This window comes from Nymphalis io, chromosome 26 (genome assembly GCF_905147045.1).
Source record: "Nymphalis io chromosome 26, ilAglIoxx1.1, whole genome shotgun sequence".
Taxonomy (NCBI): Eukaryota; Metazoa; Arthropoda; class Insecta; order Lepidoptera; family Nymphalidae; genus Nymphalis; species Nymphalis io.
The window spans coordinates 7,383,493-7,401,557 of NC_065913.1; the positions used below are offsets into that span (position 1 = coordinate 7,383,493).

The following is an 18,065-nucleotide window of genomic DNA, read 5'->3' on the forward strand; positions in this document are numbered from 1 at the left end:
TATTAAGTATATTTCGTAAAATTAAGCACAAAATAGAAAATAAAAAAGTATAATTATATTCTATTGTTGCTCCTTACATACATAATTAACAAAATTAAATAATGTTAATGAAACTGTATCAGCTGCGACAATATTGATATTTTATTATTAAATAACGTCAGACTCATTTCGTTTTATAATGATCTTATTTGAATAATGATTCAGAGATAAGTCGTGTCTTCAGTGACATTCATTTTAATTAATTATTGTATTTCCAGGTGTTTTATAATATATCGAATCCTTAAATTGGCTTAATGTTCGGTATTAAAACAATAATTATGTAATCAGCGATGCGGACTTAGCTACACATATAGTTTTAAAAAAAACTAAAACATTTGCAGACATTATAATTGACTTAATAAACAGTCTGTGATCTAATATTTCTGTCGTAAAATTATAATAACGACGGAAGACTTTTTTATTGAATTATACTTTTTATATTACTAATCATTTAAGTCAGAAACTTCGTTCTAGTATTGAATTTTTACCATCACAAGAACGTGAAATTCTCTCCTATAACGTTCAGTAGTTTAAATCTAAAGCGGGTCAAACTGCGAAGCGCAGCTGTTTATATCATAATATAAATGATATTATACTTTTTTTATAGAATAGGAAGTCGGACGAGCATATGGGCCACCTGATGGTAAATGGTCACCAACGCCATTCGCATTGTAAGAAATGTTAACCATCGCCTACATCGCCAATGCACCACCAACCTTGGGAACTAACATGTTATGTACTTTCTGTCTGTAATTACACTGGCTGACTCACCCTTCAAACCGGTACACAACAATACCAACTACTGCTGTTTTACGGTAGAATATCTGATTAGTGGGTGGTACCTACCCAGACGAGTTTGCACAAAGCTTTAACTATATTTTGGTATAAGTTTTATGTATATTCGTTTTGTTTTGTTAAGCATTACATTAAATTTAAATGAAACCGTATAATAATTCACTATTTACATATATATTTATATATATAAATAATTAACATTAAAATGTAATTATATCATTATACGCAATTTATTCCTAACGCGTAAATAAGATGTTCAAGTTTCGTTTCAGTATAAATTAGTTGTAACAAAGTTAGTTCTTGTCTGAATAACGTCTATTTTATTAGCTACGGGCTCTTAGCTTTACGATAAAAAAGTCTGTCTGTAAAATATATTTTTCATTATTATGATATTTTTTTTACTATTATAAAGGGAATATGATTACACATTTCGATTTTACGTATTTTTACCGAGATGTTCTTAATATCTTTTGTTAAAATCAATAAAGCTAAAGTGTAATCATAATGTCTAGAAATATAATGATTATATGACCTTTATTTAATATCATTGTAATTGTGAATAATACTTCGTCATTGCTTAAACTTTAAATCTTTATTAAGGACAAGAACGCACTTAGGCCTCTGCCTCGAATTTTGCGGGCAGCGGGGCGGCGGCGGCGGCGGCGCGGCAGCGGGGCGGGCAACGCATACCTGTTCTCCAAACCAGCGGGCAGATCGCGCGGCACTATAGCGGTGTAGTGTTGTGTTCATGGTTGTGTTGTCGAGATATTTGTTTTTATTCGCGAACGAAATGTCTGAAAAACGGCGACATCTTTTTGATTCAAATTTATTCCTAACGCTCGATTTATTGTGGGCAAAAGAAGAAGTGGATCCCTACTATAGGGCAAGGAAAATAAATGGCGAGTTTTATCGAAATTATGAAGAACAGAGACAAAATCCCGACAAATTCTACGACTAATAATTGGTTAATTATTCTTCTATTTTTATGGTTCACATCTTTGCTGTTCCATATGGGTGTCCTCTCAAAGATTGCCGAAATAATTAGCTCTTGCACGTCCGAAGACATTTTGATACGTCACAAAAAAAATGTACAACACTATACCTACAATGCAGACGCGCAACGCGGGCGGTCACCGCTTGACTGGAGTGCACCGCTCGTTGCCCGCCCCCGCGCCGCTCCTGCACCGCTGTATTCGAGGGCCGGTCCATTTGATTATACGCGTAAGATCCTGCCGCTCCCGCGCCGCCGCCGCCGCCGCCCCGCTGCCCGCGAGATTCGAGGCAGAGGCCTTATGCTTACGCACGCTCGTGAGTTTACCCGCGTCGTATTGCGCAGACCTGCGCGCCACTTTTTGCTCGAGCGTCTGACCAGTTTGATGCTCAATCACTATTCTAACACCTCTTTTATTGTAGATTTTATTTATATACAGTGCTATTAATTGATAATAGTCAGAAAAAATAAACATCGATTAATATTTATATATGTATATTAATGTGCCAAACGAAGTTTTTACTCGTATATAAAAAATGGTACTGAATTTGTTTTAAAAAACAAGATATAATTCTTAAGAATAAAATAAATATGATTAATATGTTTACACACTTAAATTTTCTACAAAAGAAAAAGCGCTGCTATTATTATTTATTTGAACAGTTTATTATATCGCACTTGTGACTTGTGTGTTATGTTTTTAAATATAAAGCTAGCTCATAATTGCGCCATTAATTGTTATAATTGTGACTTCAAAAGGAACCACGCTTGTTTGCGTATATGTTTTAAAGTCATATATTAATAAAAAAATAGTCAGAACTTGCATGAAACTCTATAGTCACTGTAAAGTACGTATTTTTATTTATTAAAAACAACTGCTAAGCAATTTTAAAAGCAAAAAAAAATTGTTTGTGTCCCATTACTGGGTGAAGGCTTCCTTTACGCCGTCGCTATAGCATGTGCTAGCGATCCCGTAAAGACGGAGATGGTACCGCTGGTTGTTTTGGTGGTTATTCCGATATTCGGGGCAGTGAAACACCTTGGTCATCGGCGAGTCCCACATACCTCCCACTTCATATGGGGGAATCGCGTAACGCGTTTTCCCAGCAATAAAAAAAGGTTTCCTCTACTTGAGAAGGTATGCATCTTATTCTATCAGGGTACTCTAATGTCGGTTGTTTGTGTATAAATATGTGGCAGAATCTATCGAAAAATGCAGGTTTTCTCACGATGTTTTCTTTCACCATCGAGCAAGAGATGAATTATAAACAAAGAAAGCACATGAAATTTCAGTGTTTGTTATCTAGAATTGAACCCCTCAATGGTCGGGTAATATTAACGTGTTCTAACTACGAGGTCATTTCGGCTCCTTACTATTAATTCATTTTAATTATATTTTGTTATTTATATGTTCGTTATCTCCTATAAATATAACTTTAATATTTCATTCCCTAATTGTCATAACCTAACTGAATGAAAATTAGGCCGGTCTCAACGAGGTCTAATGAATATTCATAGCATCACGTTTGTTTGCTGATAACTATTATAATAGTCTGTTTACTATTAATTTCAGTTCTAGTAGCAACGTCTGACTTGACGAAACTTAATCTCAGCTATAAACTTGGCCTTGGCGGAATTAAAAATACTTGGCCGTTGAATTTTCAATTAGAAGATGAGACGAGATTGTTTTAATATAGATACTTTGTGAACTTATGTATTTTTCTTTCTCAGTATAATTTTTTTAAGTGTCGGCTTATAATGAAAATCGAACTACTTATAACGATGTTTTTTTTTTTTTAAATTAGTAATCCAAAGTTGCTTCATTTATAGTAGATTAACATTTTTTTTTTAATAATACATTTTTTCTCGACACTTATGTAAATAATTTGTCTCTATTTTTACTGTAGATATTTAAAGCAGAAATCTCTTGTAAGACTTCAAAAGATCAATGTTCTCTTTATTCTGTTTTGCTTTCTCTTTATACATCATAGTATGACTAAATAATTAAAGTATTTTTGTGTGTTTAGACATTAGAGTTTTTTCTATATTTGCATGAATTACCTTGCATAAATTTGTTTCTTATTAATAATATTATGTCTATACATATCTACATAAATATACAAAAGCACAAACATAATAAATAAAACAACAATGTGACATAGAGAATAATAAAGTCACATCCCAGTTAAACCCAGAAGCATGTATGAAATGGTAAAAGCATAGCTAATACTAACTAAAAACGCTAATGCATCAGCAATCAGCGACTCGTTTGATGATTTATAGCGTGTCTAATTTCTAGTGCACTTCGTAAACAGCCTAGCTAGTCTCACGTCCCTGTCGACTTGTTTGACAGCACTGAGTGACAGTAATGACGTGTAGATATTGTAGAGTAATCGTAAAACAGAGACATACATACGAACAGTTTGAAAATTATCATAAAGGTTCTTGTTTGATTTGTATAGTATAAAGGTATTAATTATATGCTAAACATAACAAGCTACCTTGTTATGTTTAGCATATAATTAATACCATAACATAACGAGCCGGTTGGCGTGGTTGGTGGATGCTTGCCTTTCACGCCGAAGGTTGTGGGTTCGATTCCCACCCAGGACAGACATTTGTGTGCATGAACATGTCTGTTTGTTCTGAGTCTGGGTGTAATTATCTATATAAGTATGTATTTACAAAAGAAAAGTAGTATATGTAGTATATCAGTTGTCTGGTTTCCATAGCACAAGCTCTGTACAAGCTTAATTTGGGAGCAGATGGCCGTGTGTGAAAAATGTCCTAGGATATTATTATTATTATTATTACCTTTAAAAAAAATTGAAGTGATCTGTGTGCTGTTAACTTAACTGGCAATGAATTGCACATTTTTTTGACAACGAAAAAATCTTTGTCCGATATCCAGACTCAAGGGGAAACGGGTTATATGAAACTTTTATCCTTGTCACGGTACGGACCTTGTGGAGACGACCCCACGAGATCATTTTAACATACGCATTCGTTTCCCCTCCCGTTCCTTATTACGTTTGCGGCTCGACGAAGATCTCCTTAAGGAGAAGATCAAGAAGGACATTGATCACTACGGCAAAGAGCTGTCAATTATCATTTGTATGTTGAAGTTAGCATATTTTGCGATCAATTCGTTAAAAGGTAGGATAAAATTTATATACGTTTAATGTGTAGGTATTGTTATATATTGTTTATATCAATAGATAAAAATAAACAATTATATACCATAACATATAATGTATATAACGATCGCACAACACAAGCTCAAGATTCTCTATTTTTATATGCTTAATTTGTCTCGTGCTCGGGGTTAAAACAATTCTGACACATTTACATCCCATAAGACTGCAATGAAACAGCGTTGAAACACTGCTCAAAAAGAGAAAGATGACCAATAGTGCAAGATATATAGTTTTCTCGTGTCAAAAATAGTTCTGTTATGAAAAAACAAATTTGGTAATTTGTAACACTTACATTACCGATTATGAATATTTAATCAATTTACTTTAAGACTGGCCAGCGACTTTGGACCTTGTGAACCATTGAAGAGCCACAAGACTTTATCAGTCGTTATCACGTCAAATAGGAATTGACGGTGGTCATTTCGACTGTCAATTAGCTCTGTTCCAAGTGCTCTGTGCGAATGCATTTTGATTTATTCGCCTTGACAGTTGGACGTTTAATTGCGTACCGGAAAATGTTGATATATCCCGCGACGATAGACTTAAGTGACGTATTTATGGAACGACTTGAATGTTTGTTTTTAAATTAGGAATAAGTAGACGGATTGTTGATGATAGCTTAAAGTAACGCTTACTAATGTTCCTTTATACTACTATTTGAATCTATTCATAAATACTTTAGCAACAAAGAAAATTCCAAAAGTAAATTTTGTTGCTATTGTGACGTGTTTGTATTGAGAAAGATACTAAGGTCTCCTAATAAATAGTTACGATACTAATAAATACAGGCTTCGTATGAAGTATATGCATTTTATACCATTTGTAATTATATAAATATGAGATATTTTCTGTGTGCCCTCTGTTTATACAGAAATGTTGTATTATAATTACTTATAAGCATAAAAGTGTCTTCTCAGAGGGACTGCAGGAGAACGAACAAACAAACAACCAACCAACTAGGTAGTAATATATCCCACAGAGGATTGAACCAAGCTTGGTCCCGGTTTAAACAAATAAGATGACATTCGTATAGCCATTCGCACACTTTAGAATATTTATAGCTAACATTCATACGTGTTTTATTTTATGTTCGTACTGAGGGTATGAATCACAAGGCACGTGTGGCTGACCGAGCATAAATAACTATTTCTTTCACTTTTATTATGTCTCTTTTACAATGTTTTTCACTGATATCGTTCATGCTAATTATAATTTACGTATTTAGTTTACGGTCGTGTGTAACCAATTTGTATGTAATTTTTATTAATAAATTTGTTTCATTATTACTCGCTTAGCTTATAAAAAAATACTTCTCGTCTGTCGCTGGTATGTTGTCGGTAGTATATATATATATTTAAATTATATAATGATATATATAAATATCCAAAACATCATTATTATTGATGAATATGTGTGGTTATACTTTTAAGTTTATAACAAAAGTGTCACACATAACTTATAAAACTAGTATAATGAAATATTGATGTTAGGTTTAACTAATGACGAGTCCTTAAAAATGTTTTTATAAAACCGAAATTACAACAATACTATTCCAAATGTCATATACAAACGATTTAAATTAGTTAAATAAATAATAGTAATTTGTATATATGTGTTGTTCATTTGTGCTGGATTATTACTTACAGATGACTTATTTTCTTTACAGAGTAATGGCAACAATTACATGTCAGGCGAGCCAAGGCGTAAGCGCGAGATGCCCGCGCGGCCGAACCACATTCTGCTCTACACCATCATCAACCCGGCTTATCCCATCACTGTGGTGAGTGACTAGTTTATTCTAAAGCTATTATGTTACTTGTGAGTATTTAAGTTGTATTTAAGGAAATTTATCCGGCTCGAAGGGCTAAAAAACAATTTGCAATAGTTCTTGATTTTTTTGTAAATTCTGCAATTCTGAAATTTTTTTTAGTGTGTACTGTAAGCACATAAAAAATCAAACGGTAAAAAGTAATATCGCAATTTTTTCAATCAATCAATCAATTAAAACGATGAAACTTTCTCAATATTTTGAAATAGAAGCTTTGTTTAAGAAATACCATCACAGCTGTAAGCACCGTTTTGACGTAAAAATAATTGCCAAAGTAATGTTAGCAATTTATTTTATTTGGTTTTCAATTTTTTTTATGAAAATTGGTTATAATACAATTTAAATATGCCCATTTAAGCTCTTCTAGGGTTGTTCATATATAGTGGATCCTCTATATGTTACTGTCCTTTATATGGATGCGGTTTGACTTAAACAATCAATTAAGGTTCTAGAGATAGTTATATTGTTATAATGTTTACTTGGGACCTACTTAGTGCAAATATTACGTACGTATGGTAAAAAATATTTTTTTTTTTGTTAAAATACAGACGGGCAATAATGGTTTACCTGATTGTAAGTGGTTTCCTCCACTCGCAGACAATTACCGCAGTACGAAAAATAAGACATTTTGTCTTACACCGTCGATACGATGCGTTAATAATACGTGGCCTACTATTATATTTGAAATTTCACAACCAAATTGTAATTCTTAATGTCTTTCTTAATTCTCATGTCTTAATGTTTGGCAATATAATAATTGAGAAATGGATTGTACAGTCAAAGATCGACTTGTAAAAAGTCAGATGGTGCAGTCGCTATTGCTCTGTTCATTAAACGATTGAAATCAACCACAACAAGTTAGATAAGGGATTACACCAAAATAGCAATATGTGGCAGAGACTTAAACATGACAGAAACGTTAGTCGGAGCCGTGAGAAGAATTTGAACAGTGGAGCTCTCCAAGCCGCGATGCGTTATTGAACAATATATAATGTATTTTTACTTATATTTACAGTATCAATATAATATAATTAACCTGTAGACACTTAAGCTGTAGAGGTAACATTGCATATATATACACATATAATGCTCCCAAAAGTAATAATCATGAAAGATGTATCAAAACACAAGTATAATGCAAGAATGATATTCTAAAGTAACTTTTGGAAACGAAAAATTCATCCTGTAACCGAGGACTTAAACTCAAGTAAACGCTCGAAAGCGCCAAACTAAAAGCTATTTTAGACGTTTCAATTCTATGAGACTTGATTCTATAATAAAAGTTTAAACTGTACTCTATAGTTTAAGTTTCGGAACTTTTGCTTCGTAAATTCGATAAGGTTTTATTGAATAAAGGTAAAACTCATGTTTTGATATTTTAAACATACTATTAGGAGTCTAGCGATCCATTTGGTCGACTTTGACAACTATGTTTTTTTTTTATTTTAATTATTCATTCATTTGTTGAGATTTGGTTATATTTATTTATTTAATATAAATAATACCCACAAGAAACAATAGCAAAAGAAAAAAAAACTAATAGAAATAGTTCACAAAAGTCATCGAGTTGTCTTAATTACAGATGTTACACATGTCTTGTTTCGCTTCGTTAATCGCGATTTCCTAATATATTTTATTCATATATTAGGTCTACTGTTTTTTTCATTCCGTATTAGCAGCCGTGGATCACACGCCGCGGAATAATATTCATGAGTACCTCATCCTTCAGTTCGAGTCAGGCATTAGGTAGTTTTATGACGGCGATTATTAGTTTAGTTCTTGGTGTTTATTAGCTTCTTCTTTGTCTGAGTATATTATATATATTTGTATATCGACCAAGTTATATGACGTGCCACAAACCGCTTATCATGCTACCGGCAATCAGCAACAGAGTCGGTGTAATTTCAGGCACAATACTCAGTATCTCAACGATATTGAAACGCTTAATATTCTGTATTTATACATTTGACTCTATAAAATAAGCTTTGCTTTTTTTTAGTCGATAGTAATGTAACTGCTTCACTTGGTAGTTGAAAATCGTTAATAATGCTTTTACGTCTAGTGATTTTAAAACGACCTGTGCTTTCACATTGTAATCGCTGCAAGCACGAATGACTAACGTACTCAAGGTCGAAACTTAAAATTTAACCTAAAATGCCTTTACACTTAAATTAAAGAATCGCGTGAGTATTAAAACATTTTGAACCAATCGTGAACATTTATCAATAGAGAGACCAAATTTGTATTAATTATGAAATAATATTTCATATTAAAAAAATAAATGTTTAAATGAAAAATATTATCCTTCGGACAGAATTTTGCCAGCAGCTGCCTATCTCAAAGATTTATGTAATAGATATTAAAGCGTACACAGTTGCTGATTTTACTCGCTAACTCTCATAATCTGCCGGCATAGGGAAACAATAGAGAAACAGACATATAAGAACAAGACCAACCGCTTAACGAACTTTCTGAAGTACGGGAGTTTAACACTAATAACTTCCTGCTGGTTTGAATGTCTCGACGGAAAAACGAATAACTTCAACTGTCCCGATCCAGGATTCTTAAATGAAATCTTCGGATCTACAGTTTTATGAACCGATACACAACAAGTGTCCGGTATCACATCACTTAACTGCATAATTGACTAACTAATTTGGATGGAAAAAAATACACGAATATTCATAATGAGTGGGCAACTGTTAGCGTACGCTTGAACTGACCAACGATCTCGCGATCTTCGTTACATGTTAAAGACGCCCGCGGAAGAGTTTTCTCACCAATCAAAAAATATATAAAACAGTGAACGGACTGACCACTGCAACAATTAATTGTCAAAATATTAAATTTTTAAATAACGTATGATTTTTTTTTTATAAAATATATGTCTGGTTTAACAGCGATCTATACAATTTTGTCAAGGTAGTCGACGATGGAGCGAGCGAACCTATTACCATCTCGTTGCTCCCCAGCTTTACATAGCGGCTCAGTCAATTTATATACAAGCAACAACAACCGGAGACCTGTTGAATGAAAGTCAAGTTATCTTTAGTACGTCATTGTTATCTTTGACCTTAGAGTAGTTAGAGCTGTTTCCGAGGTACATGAAATATATGATATGTATATATACAAGAATATACTACATAATACAATAGATGATACTGTTACATCCATACGTACGTACGTATACGTAATTACGTTTTATATCATTTATTTATTTCACCAAAAGTTTAATTAATATTTTTAATCAAACTACTGACAAAACGTCACAACAAGTCGTTGACAGCAGTTTTACCATAAACAACGGATGGTAGGGGTCAGGTACCCTATTTCAGTACCTTTGACAAAATTCTATGATGATCAGTTAATCAGTTAAATCGTAAAAGCGTAACAAGGACACAAACTTATTTACCCATTTATTATATAACTTAGGATTAATAATAAATACTTAAGCATATAGCGTATAAAAGTACATCTTACTATATCTCTAGATTCAATAAATACCACAGTAGCCATGATTATAAAAGCGAACACGTTCAAATAGGAAATTTTTATTTTGAGCACTTTTTAAATTATTTACTCGATATGTATTATTTGTTTGGCCGAGATCTGATTTTTGTCCATTTTCAAATGTTATCCGATTAAATAACTGTAGTTCCTTTGTGACTCTCCAACTTGGTCATAGTTTTCATTACTCTTGTTTCAGTTTTGATTCAAGTTTGATGTTATCGTTACATAAGTTGGAGACTATTTAAGTATTGTACAGTACAATATAGAATTCGTAATTGTATTATAAAAATGGATAGCCAGTATGTATGGACGCTTTTATGTAGTCGGACAAAGTCGGTCATTTGTTATGGAAGCGTGATAGTGTGATATTCATGTGATAAATTTGTTTTTGTATTTTATATCTGACTGTCGGTGGTGCGCGTGACGATACCCGCATGTGTCTGATGAAATATTCTAACGGCTATATCCAACAAATCCAAACCTTCTCTTCAAAAGATGAGGACTAAAACGTTTGTACGCTTTTATAAAATAATAATATATTTAGTTACAACGGTCATAAATGCGTATAAATAATTTTATATATTTGCAACGTTCACGTAAAGTTTACCAACCCGCATTGGAGCATCGTGGTGGAATAAGCTCCAAACCTTCTCCTCAAAAAGAGGAGAGGAGGCCTTTAGCCCAGCTGTGGGACATTCACAGGCTGTTACGGTACGTAAAGTTTGTTGAAGTTCTGTAGGAATCGAACAAGTTTTATTTCTCTTTGATCATCAACTTTAGTTTATATGTGTGAACGAAAACGTTGGAAACCTGTGCACATGTCGAATGAATGTCGCCACGTGTTTACCCACCAACCGTTGGAGCAACAATTGTTTCAAACTTCTTCAAGGCATAATGGTACCGACTGTTGCTAATAAAAATAACATGATCAAAAAATAGCTTGACTTTAATTTAAATTTTCAAAAATAGAATCGAATAATGTCATTTTAATTTTGTAGAACAGTTAATTTTTAACTTTCTTGCGATATTTATCCTTATTAATTGTTACTATTAACTGTAGTTTGCTTTGTTTTTTATATATACTCTTTTGTTTTGTATGTTAAGTGTCTCGCGTCGTTGAATACATCTACTTGTCATTGTCAAATGTCAATGTTGAATGCCAATGTCTGTTGTAGATTAAAAATTTATTAAGAATATTATGGGAGAAGAGAGATATTATTTTACACTATTAACTTTTGTATTCTTTTTATTAGCTTGTGTATTTTTTTTCTTCTCCTATTTCTGTTAGTTACTATGGTTCTGTTGTTGACCTTAAGTGAAACTTCCTTTTTTATTGTTTCTTTTGAGATGCTAACTGGCGGGTTATGGACATGCTACATTAGTCTTATAGGTACACAAATTAATTTTAATACTTATTTATTTCTTCATTTATTATGTAATATACTTATTATTATTATTATCAAATTTATTCATTATTAATATTTTTGTATTTATTTATATATTAGTACTTTTGCTACATATATGGTATTTTATAATTATTACAATAATGGCAGTAAACGAGAGCGTCAACGATTCCTTTCTTTCCTCATCATCCGATGACTCGAACACTGACTGTAGTTTTTACAGTATTCCTCCTTCTTTTTGTGATTCCCTTGACTCCCAATTTTCCGACGTTGTAAATAATTTTAACATTATACATATAAATGCGCAGAGTATTCCAGCACATTATCCGGACATGTTATCCCCTTTTCAAATTAAAAATTTACATGCAATTTTAGTTTTTGAATCCTGGCTTAAGCCGTGTTTGCCTTCGACAGCATATTCCCTTCCTGGATTCCATCTGATCCGTAATGATCGTATGGCAAGAACTGGTGGGGCTGTTGCCATTTATCTGAGACCACATATACCCTTTTCTATTGTAAGCTCCTCTAATTCGAATACAGTTGGAGAGCCAGAGCACCTTTTTATTGAAGTTGTTCTCTCTCACTCAAAGTTACTCCTGGGTGTATACTATTGTCCGTCGCAGAATATTGATTAATTTCTCTCTTTTGAGAACTTGCTAGAGTCATTTACTCCTTTGTACACTCATACCGTGGTGATGGGTGACTTTAATACTTGCCTTCTCAAGAACGATACTCGATCATTACGCCTATCTTCTATCATCAATGGTGCTAACTTAAATGTTCTGCCACTTTCTGCAACTCACTCCTTTCCAAATTCCACTCCTTCTTTACTTGATTTGATATTTGTGTCATCGCTTGCTCATGTTGAAAAACATGGGCAATATGCTGCACTCGCTTTTTCATACCACGATCTTTTCTTCCTTTTTTTATAAAATTAGACCTCCTAGAGCTAAACCTAGAATTCTCTTGCAACGCAATTTCGGAGGAACGTGTGTGGAGCAATTGCGAGAGGATGCTGCTAAAATAAAGTGGCTAGAAGCTTTGTACGGTGCTACGATTAATGAGCAGGTTTATATTTCTAAATATCTTCTGACTCAACTGTACGACGTACATGCTCCTATTAGGCGTATACGTATAAAGCGCTTACCAGCACCCTGGATTACTCCCAAAATTAAAGAACTCCAGCATAAGAAAAATTTGGCAAAAGCGAAATATAAGTCTAATCCATCTGATAAGAACAAATTAAATTATAAAAAATATCGGAATCGTTGCAACATGCTGTGTAGGGATACACATCAAAGGCACATTTTTAAATCTGTTGTTGAGGACGACAACGCTTCCAGAGTCTGGAAATTTCTCAAGTCTCTTGGAGTTGGCAAGTCACATATAGATAACTCCACTAGTACCCTGGATATCAACCAACTTGACCATCAATTTGCATCTTCAGTTACCATAAATAGTACAACTAAATCTAATACATTAACTCAACTTTCTGCGTCATCATCTCCGACTTTTTTGCCCTTTACTTTTTGTAATTTTACCGAATGTGATATTAAGAAGAATATCTTAGCTATAAATTCTGATGCCGTTGGTTCTGACTGCATTAGCCGTAAAATGATCCTGCCTATTATTGATTATTTAACTCCGGCTATAACATGCATATTCAATAATTCCATTAATTCCTGTACCTTTCCTGTCTTATGGTGATTACCGTCCTATTTCCATCCTTCCATTTCTTTCTAAAGTTCTTGAGCGTCTTGTACATCAACAACTTAACCTCTTCCTGTCTTCCTACAACCTGTAAATCCTTTTCAATCTGGTTTTAGATCTGGCCATAGTACGGTTACTGCATTAGTCAAGATTACCGATAACATCAGATTAGCTGTGGATAACCAGGAAGTTACAATTTTATCATTGCTTGATTTTAGTAATAATTTCAATACTGTAGATTTCGACATACTCCTGGCTATACTAAATTCTCTTAATATATCTCCATCGGTAATTAACTGGTTTTATAGTTATCTTAATGGTCGCCGTCAACGTATTCGAATCCAGGATTCTTACTCGAACTGGTTGGGGGTAAGTGCCGGTGTTCCCCAAAGCGGTGTCTTATCTCCTCTTCTATTCTCAATTTTCATTAGCTCTGTAAGTCAACATATCTCTTCTTCCTACCACCTGTTTGCCGACGATCTCCAAATTTATGCCCATTCCAAAATTACTGACCTACCACATACTATTCAATTAATTAATTCTGACTTAGACAAAATTTTAAATTGGAGTCTTTCTTTTGGTCTCAGAGTAAATCCTATTAAAAGCCAGGCTATTATAATTGGCAGTTATAAATTATTACCTCGTGTAGACTATTCTTGTTTGCCACCTGTTGTCTTTAACAATACTGTAATTCCATTAAGCAGCAAAGTTAAAAATTTAGGAATATATATAGTTCAAAATTTCTCATGGATGTCACAAATAGGTGAAGTGAGCAGGAAAATGTTTCACTCAATTGGGTCCATTCGTAGATTACGTAATTTTCTACCTATTCCTACCAAAATTGCGTTGGCTCAAGCCATCCTCCTGCCCATCCTTGATTACGCTGACACCTGCTATCTTGACCTAAGAGAGGAGCAATTAAATAAACTCGAGCGTATTCAAAATCTCTGTATTCGGTTTATATTCGGACTCCGCAAATTTGACCACATTTCTGAATTTCGCAAAAAACTCGAGTGGCTCCCAATCCGTCTTCGCAGGAATACTCATATTCTTTCTCTTCTTTACTGTATACTTTTTCATCCAAATTCTCCGCACTATCTTAAACACCGTTTTGAACTCCTTAAGGACTCGCACGGCCGCACTCTACGATCTGACGATAATCTAATTCTTAAAATTCCTTCTCACTCTTCTTCTTTTTACCAATTCTTTCTCTGTCCAAGCAGTTCGCCTATGGAATTCTTTACCACTCCACTTAAGACAATCTCAAACTATTAACACATTTAAAATCCGACTTAAGGCATATTATTTATCTTTATAATTATCAGGGAGTGTTGTTTTATTATCTGCCGCATTTTATTGCTATTTATTATTATTATTATCATAATAACGTTTTTTTTTAATGTTTTGTTTTATATATTATATATGTATGCTTATGTATATATTATTTATTTATATGTATGTATATTTAGCTATATATTTATTTAAAAAATAAAAATTGAGATGATTAGTACACCTCCTTACCGCTTTATTTATTTATTTATTTCATGTCCTTCACCCAAAAGTTGTCTGGAAGAGATCGCTCTTTTAGCGATAAGACCGCCTTTTGTACAAAATAGTATTCGTTTCTTTTGTGTTTGTGTTTAAAATGGTTCTGTAACTCTTTTGGTGTACAATAAAGCATATTCTATTCTATTCTAATTTCGTGATGAATAATAAGTTTTATCAATTAATTTTTTAAAAGTAAAATATTCCTGAACGAGTAAATCTCGTCTCGTTATTTTAACGTCAACTGAGCTGGTAATAATGTTTACGATGTAATGCGCTTCTTTGATTATTCCACTTCACAGTTCGCGTTGCGTGCGATAAATTGTGATTTAATCGAGAAAAAGGTATTCAAGTAGGAAGTCATTTGTTTACATAAACAAATGACTTATAAGCATTTATAATTGTAAAACTTTTCGTGATTGGTGGAAGAAGACGTCGTGAGTATACCTGCCTGTGTCTAAACTTTATGTGTATTCAGTCCACTTATATATTTTGATTTTTGATATTATATTCGATTTATAAATTAGCAAATTTAAATGTAGCTCAGACGATATGCAGAGAATAACTTGATTTTATAAGAGTCGCCACGAATATTCGGCGGTTATTATTCGGTGTTTTGGGCCGAATATTGAATACTTAAAAATAAAAGTAAAAAATAATAAAAGCACAGTAAGTGCATCATGTAGCTTTTAATAATGATGAACATATAAAAAAATACATTGGTAATTGTCGAAAGCAAAAACATTCTCTGTATATATTAAAAAAAAAAATGTAAATATCACATATGTAAATATATTTTCTAAGAGATAAAAACAGGTACTTGACAAATAAAATGTAAGATACTGGTAACTAGGTACTCGTACTTATTATTGAAACTAAATAACCGCTTATAAAATCAAAATATTAACCAAATTATTAAGTTTTCGAAAATATCGTAAATTTAAATTATAGACTCGAAAATTTAATTACTATTTTCGTTTTATTATTAATAAAAACAGAAGTTAATGAGTCTTAGGTCACGGTATTGCGGTTTGTGAGGTAATTTCATTAACCAGTAGGGCTATTCTGTAAGACACTCAAAACTCATCCCAGAAATCGGTCGTGACGTGTCAGAACGTGATAGTGACTTTGACCGTAGTCATTATAACATAACGTATCAAAACAGTATATCAGCGTAATCCTAACTAACACTGCAGGTCGAACGGTTCTGCCGAGTATTCGCTATTCGGCAAGAGGCCGAATGTACGATTCGTTGGAATTCTAGATATTATTAATTCGTCTTTCGGCTTCGTCTCTCAATGTCGAAGCGACATAACGACTTACAAGTTTGATTCCAGTTTGATTCTCGTCGAAAACTTTTATCTTCGACATTTATAATGGAATTTTGAAATGATCAAAATGAACTTTATTCAAGTAGGCTGTTACATTTTAATCGTCTTTTAATAGGATAAATTAAACGTTAAGCTACGCACCGGTGCGAATTGAAGATTCTAAAGAGAATATCGGTAAGAAATGTAGCTTATAATATAATTAGTTTGTATCTCAGATTTGAATTGTAATATATTTCTAAAATCTTTTAGCTACTTTGCATATTTTTATAGTCGTTTTAAATTAAGATGAATAGTTTGTGATTATTTCCTGGAAATTATTTAAAGTGCTAGAGAAATATCGGTTCATCTCTTTAAAGAAATTACACAGTAACCCTAGAAATAAATAATTAGATTTCGTTTTTTTTTTATATAATCACATTATATAATTTTTGAAATTTATTAGTGTGTTTATTTCTAACGCGATGCGAAAATGTATCTATGTTTCTTTGTACTTATTGCCATGTAGGAACTTATAATATATTTTGTATATAAATAAAAATTGGTCGGAACTTTGCTATAAAAGGAGTGACTTTTATTCATTAATATATAATTATATACAAACGCCTTCGTGTATTTTTCATAATCGGGTTTTAGTTTTTTAAAGATTATTAGTTTGTGAAGTGTGTAAAATTTTATTTAATACTAGTTAAATCAAACCATATTAATTTAATGCTTGTTTTAAAAACATATATATCATATTATAACCATACAAATAAAAGTTGTAGCATTGTAGCTGTACAGTTCATAAATATACTACCGTAACTATGTATATGTATTGCAGAGTTACACTATGATTTGTCTCCTTCTTTCGAATGTCAGATTACTGATGACAGAAGGAGATAAATCGTGGTGTACCTATACTATACAACGGTTTTAGGTTAAGGTTACCAATAAGTTTTAAATACACACTGTAGATTTATTGCTATCATTTCTGCTAGAGTAAGAGAGATGTATAAAATTCCGCAAAAACGTAAACGTTTACACAGAAAACCGTCAGTCCGGTACATCAGTTTATATAAGCTTTTGGTTAGCCGAAACGGAGACATATAAAATGTCTGTATATAATGTTGAGTTTAATTTTTGTAATTTTGACTTTATTCAATTTTTTATTTTATTTTGACTTCATTGTGACTGAAATAAATCGGCTTACTACTGTTGTTTATTATATTAAATAAATATTTTTTCTAAATTTGTTTATAGGATTAGCCCTATTTGTTGTAAATATGCAATTGTTTTTGCAATGTGAATATCCTATCGGTCGATTTATAAATATATGCGACATAGGGAGGGTCTCGTTTGGTAATGAATCTGCAATGTGCGTTAGTATTTACATTTCTTGCGTGTATAATAATATGGATATTTTCGCCTTGAACAAGTTCTCATAATATCGTTTCTAATATTTCCGTCGAAGTTCTCGAATTTTCCTACCAACGCTGTCATCAAGTATTTGTAAATTAGTAAGTATAATATTATACATTTGCGCTACCATTGTACAGCTACAGTGTCGCAGCTTTAACGGTAATGTACAGTATAATCGTATGTATAGTATGTTGCTTAGTAAGGCATTACAAAAAAACGCCATCACGCCAATCATCGTATATGCAGCGTTTGTGTATAAGATTATTTTTAATACATTATCAAAAGACACATATCGTCCTCTAAAACTTGACTGATCCA

The 18,065-nt window shown here is 32.7% G+C and overlaps 1 protein-coding gene across 2 annotated transcripts in view; it reads left to right on the forward strand.

Moving 5' to 3' along the window:
- LOC126778488 (heterogeneous nuclear ribonucleoprotein L) overlaps positions 1–18,065 on the forward strand; it is a 400,772-nt gene that overhangs the window by 107,628 nt on the left and 275,079 nt on the right. For both annotated transcript variants that reach the window (XM_050502099.1, XM_050502100.1), the window contains exon 2: positions 6,689–6,802. In XM_050502099.1, the coding sequence (XP_050358056.1) occupies positions 6,689–6,802 (114 nt within the window). The remainder of the gene's footprint in view (positions 1–6,688; positions 6,803–18,065) is intronic.